We start from the raw sequence: 12,406 nt of genomic DNA, 5'->3' as shown, positions 1-12,406 counted from the left end.
CTCTATCTCAAAAAATAAACTGCTACACTAGCCAAAACAAAAATTCCTCTATTTGATGCAAAAGAAAGGGCGGGAATTGCCCGCGTAATGATCAAACAAAGATAAAGGACCGAATACTTCAGCCGCGATAGATTACTTGTGAGCTACTCCTTCGCGGAGTCGTGGACAGCCAGGTAAAGAGTATTCCCAAACCTACTCCAGGCAACGTTTCAGAGAAGGTGGAAAGCGATGCTGTTCCGGACCTAATGGTGGGAATTTCGCTTTAGGCCCCGGGGCACTAATTCTCCTCCACCCTGAGTGAGGAGAGGAGCGCAGAGCTTTCCGAAGGTCTGCCCAGCCCAATTTGGGGGTGGGACTCAGGCGGGGCTCCACTCCTCCGCCTCGCCGAGCCAGCGGGAATAGTTTCGGAGTGGGCTCGAGCGCCGCGGCCGCCTGGGCTGAGGCAGACCGCGGAGGGGCTTCGACGAGACAAAGCCCGGAGCTGCGTGAGCGGCGGGGGCTTTGCGGGAATCGCAGGCCAGGAAGCGCACGGCCGTTTGGGAAGCGTCGCGATCCGGACCGCCTCTTGCAACAGGTTCCCAGGGAAAGACGGCAGGCCGCTCCGCCTCCCCAGGCCCCAGTCATTGGTCCCGGTCCCGGAACCTGCACCATCCGCCTCAATGCGGTTCGGAGCCAAGATGATGCCGGTAAGTGTACGTGAACCTGTGTAGGGTTGGGGGAGGGTAGAAAAAGACACCCTTTTCCTGATCCGAAGTGGAAGGTTAGCCCGACCCCCCCGGTCGCCGTCGTTTCGGCTCGAGATGGAACGCGGATCAGGTTTACGGCTGCCGCTCCGCCTCTTCCTTTTCTTCAGCAACTTCATACAGTGGGGATATTGGGGGAAAAGTTCGACAACGAGAGGTTAGTGTGGAAACCTGCATTAGGGACGCCGGATTCTTTCTAAGTGCCTTAGGAGCAGCGGTAGCCGCTTAGGTCGATTGTTGTCAGTTGATTTAAGATGGGGAGAGTCGGGAGAACGAGAGAATCGGCAAATGGAGCTGCTGTTTCTGCTTCTCGCAACCTTTGAGAAAATGGAGAGAAAGGGCCATTCTGAGCTTCGAAGACTCTCGGGAACACTTTTGATAATCCGCCGACTCCATACACTATTCCGATTTCTACAGGTCTTGTTCCAAAGAGAGAGCTTCCGAGCATTTAAAGAGAAAGTCAGATGTTTCTTGTAAGCAAGATTTATAAGGACTGGTTTACAGCTGTTGAATCAGCAACTGATGTAGCTGCAGAAGAGGCAAGTGCAATTTTAGGTTACATTTAGCAGAAGCAATGTTTTCCAAATCATGGGAAGTAATGATTGTGTTTTTCAAACCACAACTTGTTTATTGTTGTTCAGTTATGGGCACATTTTAGGGATGATTCAGACACACTTAGAACAAGTTCAAAGAAAGGCAATTTGGATGATGAGAGGACTAGAAGCTATAGCCTGTTAAGAGAGATTAAAGGGAATGAGGGAAGTTTAGCTTTGAGTAAAGGCAATTGAAGGTGTTTATGTAGAAAATATATAAACACTGACAAAAATAAGGCTGGCACCCATTCTTTATCTTTCAGAGTAAGAAATGAAATAAAGTTACAGGAATGGATATTCAAATTTGATATTAGAAAACACCTTATAACAGTAAAAATATTTAGCAGTAAGATTATCAAAGAGGTGGGCAGTTGTGATTTTTGGCTGGGTTCAGGTAGAACTTAGGTAATCATTAATTATGTTTAAATTTGAAATCCTGTACTAAGCAGACAGTTGACCTAGTGACCTCAATATTTTTTCCCATCTATATTAATTCCATAATATGTGCCTGCTATAATAAAAACAATTACATAGTTCATTTTCTAAAAGTTTTGCCATGTTTCTTGGTACAGTTTTGTTTTTGTGTTGTTCAAATATGAGTAAAAAGAATCACCATGATAATTTTAGGTTTACAAGAATAATGAACTCTGTTCTCAGTTATGTTTATGTTATACACACTGAACTACTAATTAATCAATTATTTTAGTCTTGTATGTTTATGGATGAAATGGAAAATAGATTTACATTTTAGAGGTTCTATTGAACAATTTTGGAATTAGCTACAGGTCAGCAGAATTCAAATATGGAATGCTGTGGTACTTCTGAATTTATGGCAGACCATGAGTCCTTTGTCCAGCAACTCAACTATTTCCAAACTTTCCTGTGTGTTTCCTTTCCTCTTTAGCTCCTGCTTCTGCTGATGTCCTAGCATGACACTTCCCACTGCCTCCCTATCTTCCAGGGCTTGGTCCACCATAATTATATATAACTTGAGAATGGTATCAGACTCCTGATTTTAAGCTATGCTGTGAATCACACCCTTATGCTTTATAACTATTGTTTTAAGTTAACTTTTTAAATAAATACATTGTAGCTATTTGTTATTTATTCAGTAAAACAAATAATAGCTTAGCACAATATATGAACCCCACTGGAAAAATCTGTAAGTAGCATATCACTGCTTTCTTCAGGGAAAAAAATGTTTTACCATTTGACATAAAGTCCTTAGATTCCTTGGAGTTCTGTCCAAATTGTAACCAAGGCTAATCCTGCATGTGTTCTAGCTGTAAACTCCCAAAGTTGCTTTCCTGCCTTGTGTTTTATATATTCTGCTTCCTTAGGGCTAGAATGTTTTTACATTTTTTTAAAAAGAAAAAAAATAGTGCTACTAATCTTCCATTGAGTAGAATAGGGTATGTTATGTTGGGCTAGCACATCTGATTTCTCTCAGCAAGCTATATTACAATACTATTGAAAAGTTTGCATTAATGAAATAACCACATTAGGAGACTTTCAATATTCAGTAGGTTTTATGGGACATAATTTCATGCTGCACTAATAGATCAATATTGTAATTGGAAACATATTTTTAAATGATTTTGGTTATTCTTTTATATTTCATATTTCTAAACAACTTCACTGAATATTTCATTTTTAGAGAGGTTAAAGACAGTAACTATTGAAAGGAGATAAATGCTTCCTTTGATGATGGTGGTAATAATTATAATTAATGCTTTAGCAGAAAACATCAAGAAGAGTATATATTATTGAAGTATCTAATAATAGAGTAATATTACAGATATGGCGCTTGAAAAAATGAATAAATGTAATAGTGTGTTTTAAGAAAGTACAGTATCATAATTAAAATAAGCAAGTGGTTCTGTTGCCTTAAAAGCCCTTTCTTATTAAGTAGCCTTTTGTTTTTTAGGGAGATTTCCTCAAATAATTTAACAATAGTTCATATTAACATATATTTGTATATACAATCATAATTATTAAAATCTAGATTTTCCTCATTTTTAAATAATATTGGATCCAGAGTTTGCCCTCAGGAGTGGATCCGATTGTTTTTAATCTCATGTTATTTATTATTAACAATCTAATGCCGTATAAAATTGTTGTGAATGGTAGAGAACCATATTGTACAGTGTATTTCAGATAATATTTTATTTTTACTTTATTATCAGATTTATCTTGGTACATAGTTTTGTTTTTGTGTTGTTCAAATACAAGAGTAAAAAGAATCATCATGATAATTTTAGGTTTACACGAATAATGAACTCTGTTCATGGTTATATTTATGTTATACACCGAACTACTAATTTATCAATTGTTTTAGTTTATATTCTATTATTTTCCATGGCTTGTCTCTGAGCCAATGTATAGAGTATATTTTTGTAATTGGTTGCCCCAATTGCTATAAAACTGTTAATAAAAGAGGGTTGCTAAACTATTAATTACTGCATAATCAATTTTGTGATTACTTATTTATATCCCATCCTCCAAGGGGCTCTTATACAGTGAGTGTGTACATGTGCATGTGTATATGTGTGTATTTCTTCACAATGACCTTGGGCTATTAAAACTATTTTCTTCACCAGTAAAAGATAATGGTTGGCCCAAGGTCACTGGTTCCCTTTATAGCTTAGGGGTTATTTGATCCTAAATCTCTCTAGACAAGCCAGACATTCTGTGGCAGTCTTCTAAATACAAAAGATGTTTTTCTGTGACAAACCTAAAGAAATCTATGCAATTTAAAAAATAGGAATGCCTACATGGCAGGTCAAACAGGCAGTCAAATATTTAGAGAACTGAACAGTTCTCTACACACAAACAGTGTTTGTGTGGAAATATATTCTGATTAATGATGTTAAGGAAGCGTTTTCAAACTTAAGTGATTTTTAACCTCATTGAAACAAAAGCAAATAGTGAAAGGCAAACAAGTATTGTCCAGTAGTAGAAACCAAACAAGTCCTACAATCCTGCTCCAACAAACATATGGTAAATCATATAATAGGGTATACTATAAAACAGCCTATGAAGATATGAAGCGATCAGAAATTCACACTCTTTCATATGTGTGCCAGTGATGGGCTAAAACACAATAAAAAAATCTAGTTTCACTACCTCTAAATATGTTTCTCTTGACAGCAGAAATGCAGTATTAGATTTTAACATTTGATAACATACCACAGTGTGTAATTATAAAAGGAAAAAATATGTGAAAGACAATGCATTTCCAGATACGATGTGACTATTTCAGCAACTAAATTTTGCATGTTTATTACTATTATTGTTATAGATCTTGAATAACACAAATAACTTGGTGTTTTGTAACTGGAACATAATCAGGTTATGGCCTATGCATAATGATGATGTTGATGATAATATGCTATTAATTCTCTCTCAAATCTTCAGATGGAATTTGGAGTAGGGGGAAGTATTGAAAAGGGTAGCATGGATCCATTTTGCTAGCAGATGCCATTCCATTTGTGGATTAGATTATTGGAGGTAACTTCTAATAGGCAGTGTAAAGTGTCTGTAATTTAAATCAGGGATAGCCAATGTAATGCCCTTTGGTTTTTTTAGATTGCTTAACCCATGACCTTTGTTATCTTGGCTTAGGTTTATGAGAATTGGAAATAAAAACTTCTAGATTGCCTCAGGTTGTTGAAACCGGTGATGGAAATATTAGAAGGTTTATTGTCAAGACATTTCAAGTTTGCCAAACCTAACATTTTTCTCAACTATTATGAAAATATTCCATTATTCACTATTCACTTCTTTCAGACATAAAACAATAACAAGATAGAAGCCAGTTCAGCTTGTTAATCAATTTGTTAGCCATTTGTAGTTTTTTTTGTCTATATATTTACTGTAGGCAGTTATTTGTTTCATGAAATTAAATCTGTGATACTATTTCAAAATGTCCAGCTGAAGTAAAAGCATTTCAGTGGCAAACCACTTGTGTAACATAGCCTGGAAAACTATTTGTATACAACCTCCTGAAACCAAAACCAAAGATTTCTTTACTTGAAAATAACAGTGGGATTTAAATAGTTTCTGCCAGTCTTTTTAAATTTATTCATCAATTATGCTGATTTGTGGCATATGGTTCGTTAAGGTTGATAAATTATGTTAGTTGATGATAATAAATGCTCTTTCACTATCACTTAAACTACATCCTGTACAATGCAAGAAATATCCCCAACCTTCAGAAGAAACTTGGAGGAGGGTCGTCAGTGGGAAGGAGATAAAGTTAAGGTGTCTTCTCTTATGTAGATGTAGTATGTGGGAATGACACTGGGAGACAGGAGGAAGAGCCTCAGCCTAGATAATGGTACTTTCAGACTTGCAAGGTTCTTTTAATGTACCTTTACAATAAAAGATAAGGGCTAGAATTCCTGGTTGTGCTTCTTGTATGGACTGCATCACAAGGCTAACATCAATCTTGCAAGTCTGAGTAGACCCCTGCTGTCTCTCACTTTTACTTTCTCCTAAACTTGAGAGGGTCCTTTCTGAGAGACTTTTTCTAGCCTTCTTCTTTCCACTGAAATTTCATTTATCAAACTGTGGCTAGACTATAAGTGTTCCTCCCGTCTCTCAAAGTCACTCCTCCATACCAATAGGGTATGTGAATAGCCAACATGGCATTTAACTCTAGACTGAGAATTAGTAGAGCAGCCACATTTGTAAATTATTGAAAAGAATCGAAGTGAAGACTCCACCAAGTTGAGCTTGATACCTAATTACATGGATATGTGATTTTCTTAAAAGCAATGCAAAAGTGATTTGCCCTTGTCATCTGCTACTCTGCTTTTGACTTTTCAGTCTAGCCTATTGCTCTGAGATTTTTTGATAGTCCTCTTGTACTAATCATATGATTGTTTGTTTATTTAATATGTCAAGATTTGTTAAGTACTGCTACCATGTTAGGCAATGGATGCTGAATATCTTTAACATTGAATAGAAGGAACACTTGATTGTCTACACAACTGGACTTTCTAATTCTCTTCTACAATTTGTATGCCATGAAAAAGTGCATGGAAATTTGGAGGACCCCGTTCAGTGTTGTTGATATTTACGTTTTCATTTGGAGGGTATAATTGCCAAAGCTGGATCAAGGCAGCTTCTGTTAATCTTTTCTTTGCTGTTGCTTTTATCCTTGTTTTGGCAATATCTCTGTGTCCCAATGTAGCTCTTTTGTACTGCAGGCTCATGCACTCTCTGAAAATGAGACCCTTAGGAAAAAGCAGTATTGTATATGTATTCTGCTGCTGAATGGAAGCCATGCCTATTAGTGTTGTTTGTAGACTGTGATGTGTTGGTGATAAAAGTTCTGGCAGATCTACTCTAAATGCATCTGTTTGGAAGTAAATTGTGTTGAAAATGGCTATTATCCAAAGAATAATCTGTACCATAGAGAATGTCTGGTTTATGCTTCTCTCTCTTAGACACACAATTGATATTTAAATTAAGGGTAGTCTAAAGCAGGGTTCTTTAACCTTGAGGGGTTTGCAACTGGGCTGTGGAAATGGCTGGCAAGGGCTCATAGGCACATCCTCACTTGCACAAGCAGTGGGTGACCGTGTGTTCCATCTAAGGGAGCGGCAGGCACACATGCAGTCCCGTGCATGTGTCTTGCACAAATGGAGCTGTGCATGCATCCTCTTTGGCTATCCATAAAAAAGTTGATGTATTTGCAGTTGTTTAAGTAACTTGTTCTAAAATTCTTTTTTTTCTGATGGATTTATTCTAAACTGTGATTTATGAAATTGATAATTGCAAGGGGCTTCGTGTAGTACACTTTATTATTTAAAATGTTAACAAATATTCCTGCTTAGAGAAACAAGTGAATAAACTTTAAAAGATTGACACTACTTGACCAACGTAAGTTACATACCTACTCTTTATCCTGTCTAAAATCTTTAAAAAATGAATACTAGCTCAATAGAGTATGATAATTTATGTTGTTTAACAGTTCCTGGTGTAGAAAAGGTTGTAAGAGTTGTTTTAGACATATATTCATCCATCAGTTAACGCTAAATTGTTCATGAAGGCATTGTTTTTTCAAATAAATGTTGAGCATGACATAATTTTCTTTAAGATAAGATTCTTGCTTTCTTTACTCTTATATTAATTGCTGGAAGGCCTATTACTAAATTCAAAATTGCTACTGGTGTACCTGAGGAAGAGGCTAAAATTTATCTCATTAATTTATTCTGAACCACTTCTAATTCTTCTATTTTACTGATACCACAAATTGGGGTCCTATATGTTAATGGTGATATTCTTTTGCCCTGGAAAATTTTGTAGGCTGTACTAATCTCAAAGCCATTGTTCTTGATACTATATTTTTTCCATGATATTGTTTCAATAAACTGCTTACCCAAATACTTCGCTAGATCTATCTCATTACCATCTAGTGTCCGTCTAGTCTTTATGGCCTTTTTGCAAATATTATCATCTTGGTTTTGGAATAATTTACCTGCGAGTACTCTTTTCTAAAATGTGTGACAAATATTGTTAGAATTGTCATTCCAATTAATGTAGACATAAGTACCATGTTGAATAGTTGTATAATAATATAGGGACCTTTCTACTTTCAGTTGATAAAATATAAAGTGAAGGATTATTAACCTCTTCTGCAATACTGATTATATAAAAATTAAAAGAATGGGAGCCAATATGCAGCCCTGGTGGATACTTTTTATGGTTTCCGTCTTTGTTAACCCAATTGAATTAGCCTAGTTTAAAAGAAAACAATCTACTTCCTGATGACTAATATAGATGAATATGTAATAACACAAGTTGTATTGTTTGCCGTGGCCACAAGGAAGATATCAAAACAGTTCTTGACAGAGAGTGCTTATATCAGAGGAGATGTATCACACTGATATGGATTGTTGCAATTTTATATGAAATAAATGTGTATACCATGTAACTTGGTACTTTAGAGAACTAGATATAGCCAAGCTTCTATCAGGACTTCACAAAATTGGATTTTAATAGTAGGCAGTGATGAGTAATATTCCATGAAAAATGAAGCTGGTGAAAAAATAACTTCAGGATGTGTGGAAATTCTTAATAAAAGGAGTTACTAACAATTTCAAGAAGGAAAAGCAATATAAAGCAGCAAGAGAAGCCAATGTAGCTGCACAAAACAATTTTCATGAAACGCCAAAAATAAAAAATTGTATGTAGAAGTAGAAAGAAAGCTAAATCAATAAATAAGAACACTAATAGTTTGGAACTCTGGAGATAGTGTCTGGAAAGCAAAAGTTCAAAATGTTTACGAAGTTTTTATTGCTGAGAGATGCTAAGAACCACACTTATTTAGCTACACATTCACAGCAAAAAGAAATGAGTCAATCTGTTATGTGTTCAGTGAAGGCAACAAAACAGTCATAATTTCAAGGAGAAAACAGGATTACTCAAGTGTTATAGGTTTATTCTTCTCCAACCAAGAAGATATGTATTCCATCAAGCAATTGTGAAAAGCAGAATGCAGAATTTATTCCCAGTTGGACAGGCAATAATTTTTCTTTTGACACTGTAGAACTGAAAGTTGGAATTTGAAGAAACAGAATAAAAAGATTAATGACACTTTGAACTTCAGTGTTAGAAAAGACTCTTGAAAATATGAGCCAAGAAAAGCAACAGATTATAGAACATATACAGTAAATCCAGAGTTATCACTTGAGGCGCAAAAGACCCAGCCCAAATTGTCACATTTGAATATATTATGCAAAGACCCAGTTCTCTAGAGAAACCATAATACTGGAAAAGATGGGAAGAGAATATTAAGATTGAGATGACAAGTATACTGTTTCCCAAAAATAAGATCCGGGCTTCCCAAGCTTAGTGGCAAAGCCATTTGTTTATAAAAAGCCAGTTGGTCAGGGCCAGTTTGACCAGTTTGAGATGATATTCCGAAGGTTGGGTGCCACAACAGAAAAGGCTCTTTCTAAGGCCCACAAGATGGCACTCACTAATAAATGAGGCCCAGATTATACCTCCCGGATTATGCCCCCCCTTTAGATTAATGGGATCTAATGGGACAGAGAGATCTAATTGGGGAGAGTCAGGCCCTCAAATAATTTTCAAAGACCTCATGACATTCTGAGTAATAAGTTAGACTGGCTTATGTGACAATTAGATACACACACAGCTTGTTTGAAATTTATGAGCACTGAGTTTTCATCAGTGCTTCCTTATAAAAATGAAGTGAAGCACAAAGTTCAGTAGCACACAGGTTTCTTTGTGAGCTCTACTATTCAGCATTTTTATTCATGATTTGCATTAAGAAATAATGGAAATGATTCGAGCTTTGCAGGTGGCACAGAATTGGATGCGATAATTAACAATCTAGAACCGTGATGGCGAACCTATGGCACATGTACCTTAAGTGATATGCGGAGCCATGTCGCCTGGCATGCACAGCATCGCCTGTTCCTCTTCTGGGTTTCTGGTGTGAATGCGCACACGCCAATCAGCTGGCCTTTGTGCATGCAGCAGTGCCAGAAACTGGAAGAGCTGGTCTTCCGTTTTCCAGTATGAGAATGCACACTGGCCAGCTGATTGGCACATGTGCATGCACGGCAGTAACCGGAAGACGTGCTGGCAGAAACCAGAAGTTCATTTTTCGGCATGCGCATGCCCCCTGGGCAGCTCCTCTTCCTTGTTGGGGCCCAGACAAGCAAGTGTGAAATGCTTCCTTTTCAGATGATGTGCTCCTTTTTCGGTACTTGGTGCCAAAAAGGTTTGTCATTACTGGTCCAGAAAGTAAATAAAATTAAAAGTGCTTGATAGGATAGAGAAATGGCCTGGAAAGAAGGAAATGAAGTTTAATACCCCATGTTTCCCTAAATATAAGACTGGGTCTTATATTAATTTTTGCTCCAAAAGATACATTAGGGCTTATTTTCTGGTTAGGGCTTATTTTCTGGAAAATACATTACTAAATGCATCCGTCTAGCTGTTGATCTTAACTGGGGCTTATTTTGGGGATAGGGCTCATCTTAGGAGCATCCTGAAAAATCATGCTAGGGCTTATTTTCAGGAAAATGGTACAAAATATGATATCACTTTTCAGACACTTACAAAGAAGACATGGCTTGTTTTCTATCCTTCCATTGTATAGATAACAGAATAAAGGATTTCAATTACAAAGAGGGAAATTCTGGATGAATACTGGAAAGAATTCTTAGCAGTAAGAACAATGTGAGAATGAGAACAATTTCCCAATGAGGTAGTAACTTACTGTTTACTGAATATGTTCATGCAGAGGGTACGCAGTGGTGTTTGGAAAATGCTTTAGCTTTAAATTATTGCGGAAGAGACTGGATTGATAATGATATGTTTTCTATAATTCTATGGTATGATTTGACTGATTTTGGGGAACTGAGCTTTGCAGTAATGATTCATGTGTCTGCCTGGATTAGTAGATAGAAGATCCCAATCTTAAATGCACTTTTATTATGAAATTATTTTAATATTTTTCATTCATTCATTCATTTATTGTCGAGAATCTGTGAACAGAAAAGCAATCCCCTCCCCCAAATAAAGAAATATATATTATTTAGTAGCTACTTCATATTATTGTGATACCTTGAATATACTCTGGTGTATAAGTAGATGCATATTGCAGCATTGTCTTAAAGCTTTAAATTTGCAAGGATGGTAACTAAGTAAATAATTAGCATCTAAATTTAGATCACTGTTCTTTTTTGTGGTGCATACTTTAAGTGTTACTGTTATTGTTATTTTGAAACTGAGCTTTAACAGGCTTAAGTTTTGAGTTTTCATTTTTTTTGATAATTTGAGTTCAGGTGTTGAACATAAAAATTATTTCTGCATTTATACTTGCAGACTTGAGAGAGGCTAGTTCTTTTTGGTTTCCCAGAACAGAATGCTTCCATTAATATTAAGAAATGAATAAACTGTGTATCTTAAACTGCGGCTGTCTGTTTTGAAAAACATGTTTGGCGAGTAAGAAAGCTGAAAATACAGTTGCAAGAAAAAGTATGTGAACCCCTTGGGATTACATGGAGTTTTGCATCAATTGGTCATAAAATGTGCTCTGAACTTCATCTAAGTCACAACAATAGAAAAACACAGTCTGCTGAACATAATACTACACAAACATTAGATGTTGCCATGGTTTAATTGAACATAACATGTAAACATTCACAGTGCAGGAAGGAAAAAGTATGTGAACCATTGGACTTAATAACTGGTTGACCCTCCTTTGGCAGCAATAACCTCAACCAAACGTTTCCTGTAGTTGCAGATCAGACCTGCATAACGATCTGGAATAATTTTGGTCCACTCCTCTTCACAAAACTGTTTCAGTGAAGCAATATTCTTGGGATGTCTGGTGTGAAATGCCACAGCATTTCAATCGGGTTGAGGTCAGGACCCTGACTGGGCCACTCCAGAAGGTGTATTCTGTGCTGCCCTGAGGCAGCAAATCATGATGCTCCCTCCGCCATGTTTTACAGTGGGGATGAAGTTTTGATGTTGGTGTGCACAACATACTGTTGTGTGTTTTTCCCAAACAACACAATTTTGGTTTCATCTGTCCACAGTATATTTTGCCAGTAGTGCTGTGGAACATCCAGGTGCTCTTTTGCAGACTTCAAATGTGCTGCAATATTTTTTTGGGACAGCAATGGCTTCCTCCGTGGTGTCCTCCTATGTACTCCATTCTTGTTTAATGTTTTCCTTATTGTAGATGTGTCAACAAAAATGTTAGCATGTGCCAGAAATTTCTCTAGGTCTTTAGGTGACACTCTAGGATTCTTCTTTACCTCATGAAGCATTCTGCGCTGTGCTCTTGCAGTCATTTTTACAGGATGACCACGCCTAGGGAGAGTAGCAACAGTCCTAAACTTTCTCCATTTGTAGACAGTCTGTCTTACCGTGGATACATGGACATCAAGGCTTTTGGAGATACTTTTGTAACCCTTTCCAGCTTCATGCAATCAATAATTCTTGATCGTAGGTCTTCTGAGAGCTCTTTTTTGCGAGGCATGGTTCACATCAGACAGTGCTTCTTGAAACCAGTAA

General features: G+C 36.9%; 1 protein-coding gene across 2 annotated transcripts in view; it reads left to right on the top strand.

Annotated features, from left to right (window-relative positions):
• The first annotated feature begins 399 nt into the window (after positions 1-399).
• The window catches only part of TP53BP2 (tumor protein p53 binding protein 2), a 46,972-nt gene continuing 34,965 nt past the window's right edge, over positions 400-12,406 (top strand). Inside the window, exon 1 of one of the 2 annotated variants that reach the window (XM_014067344.2) lies at positions 400-686. In XM_014067344.2, the coding sequence (XP_013922819.2) occupies positions 660-686 (27 nt within the window). In that variant the 5' untranslated portion in view covers positions 400-659. Of the gene's footprint in view, positions 687-881; positions 901-12,406 lie in introns of those variants that run through there. The other variant, XM_087717840.1, reaches the window with a different exon arrangement.

This window comes from Thamnophis sirtalis, unplaced genomic scaffold (assembly GCF_051295495.1).
Source record: "Thamnophis sirtalis isolate CommonGarterSnake01/CBP01778 unplaced genomic scaffold, rThaSir2_p1.2 scaffold_6, whole genome shotgun sequence".
NCBI lineage: Eukaryota > Metazoa > Chordata > Lepidosauria > Squamata > Natricidae > Thamnophis > Thamnophis sirtalis.
Note: the sequence above shows the minus strand (reverse complement) of the source record. Positions and strands in the feature narration are given on the sequence as shown.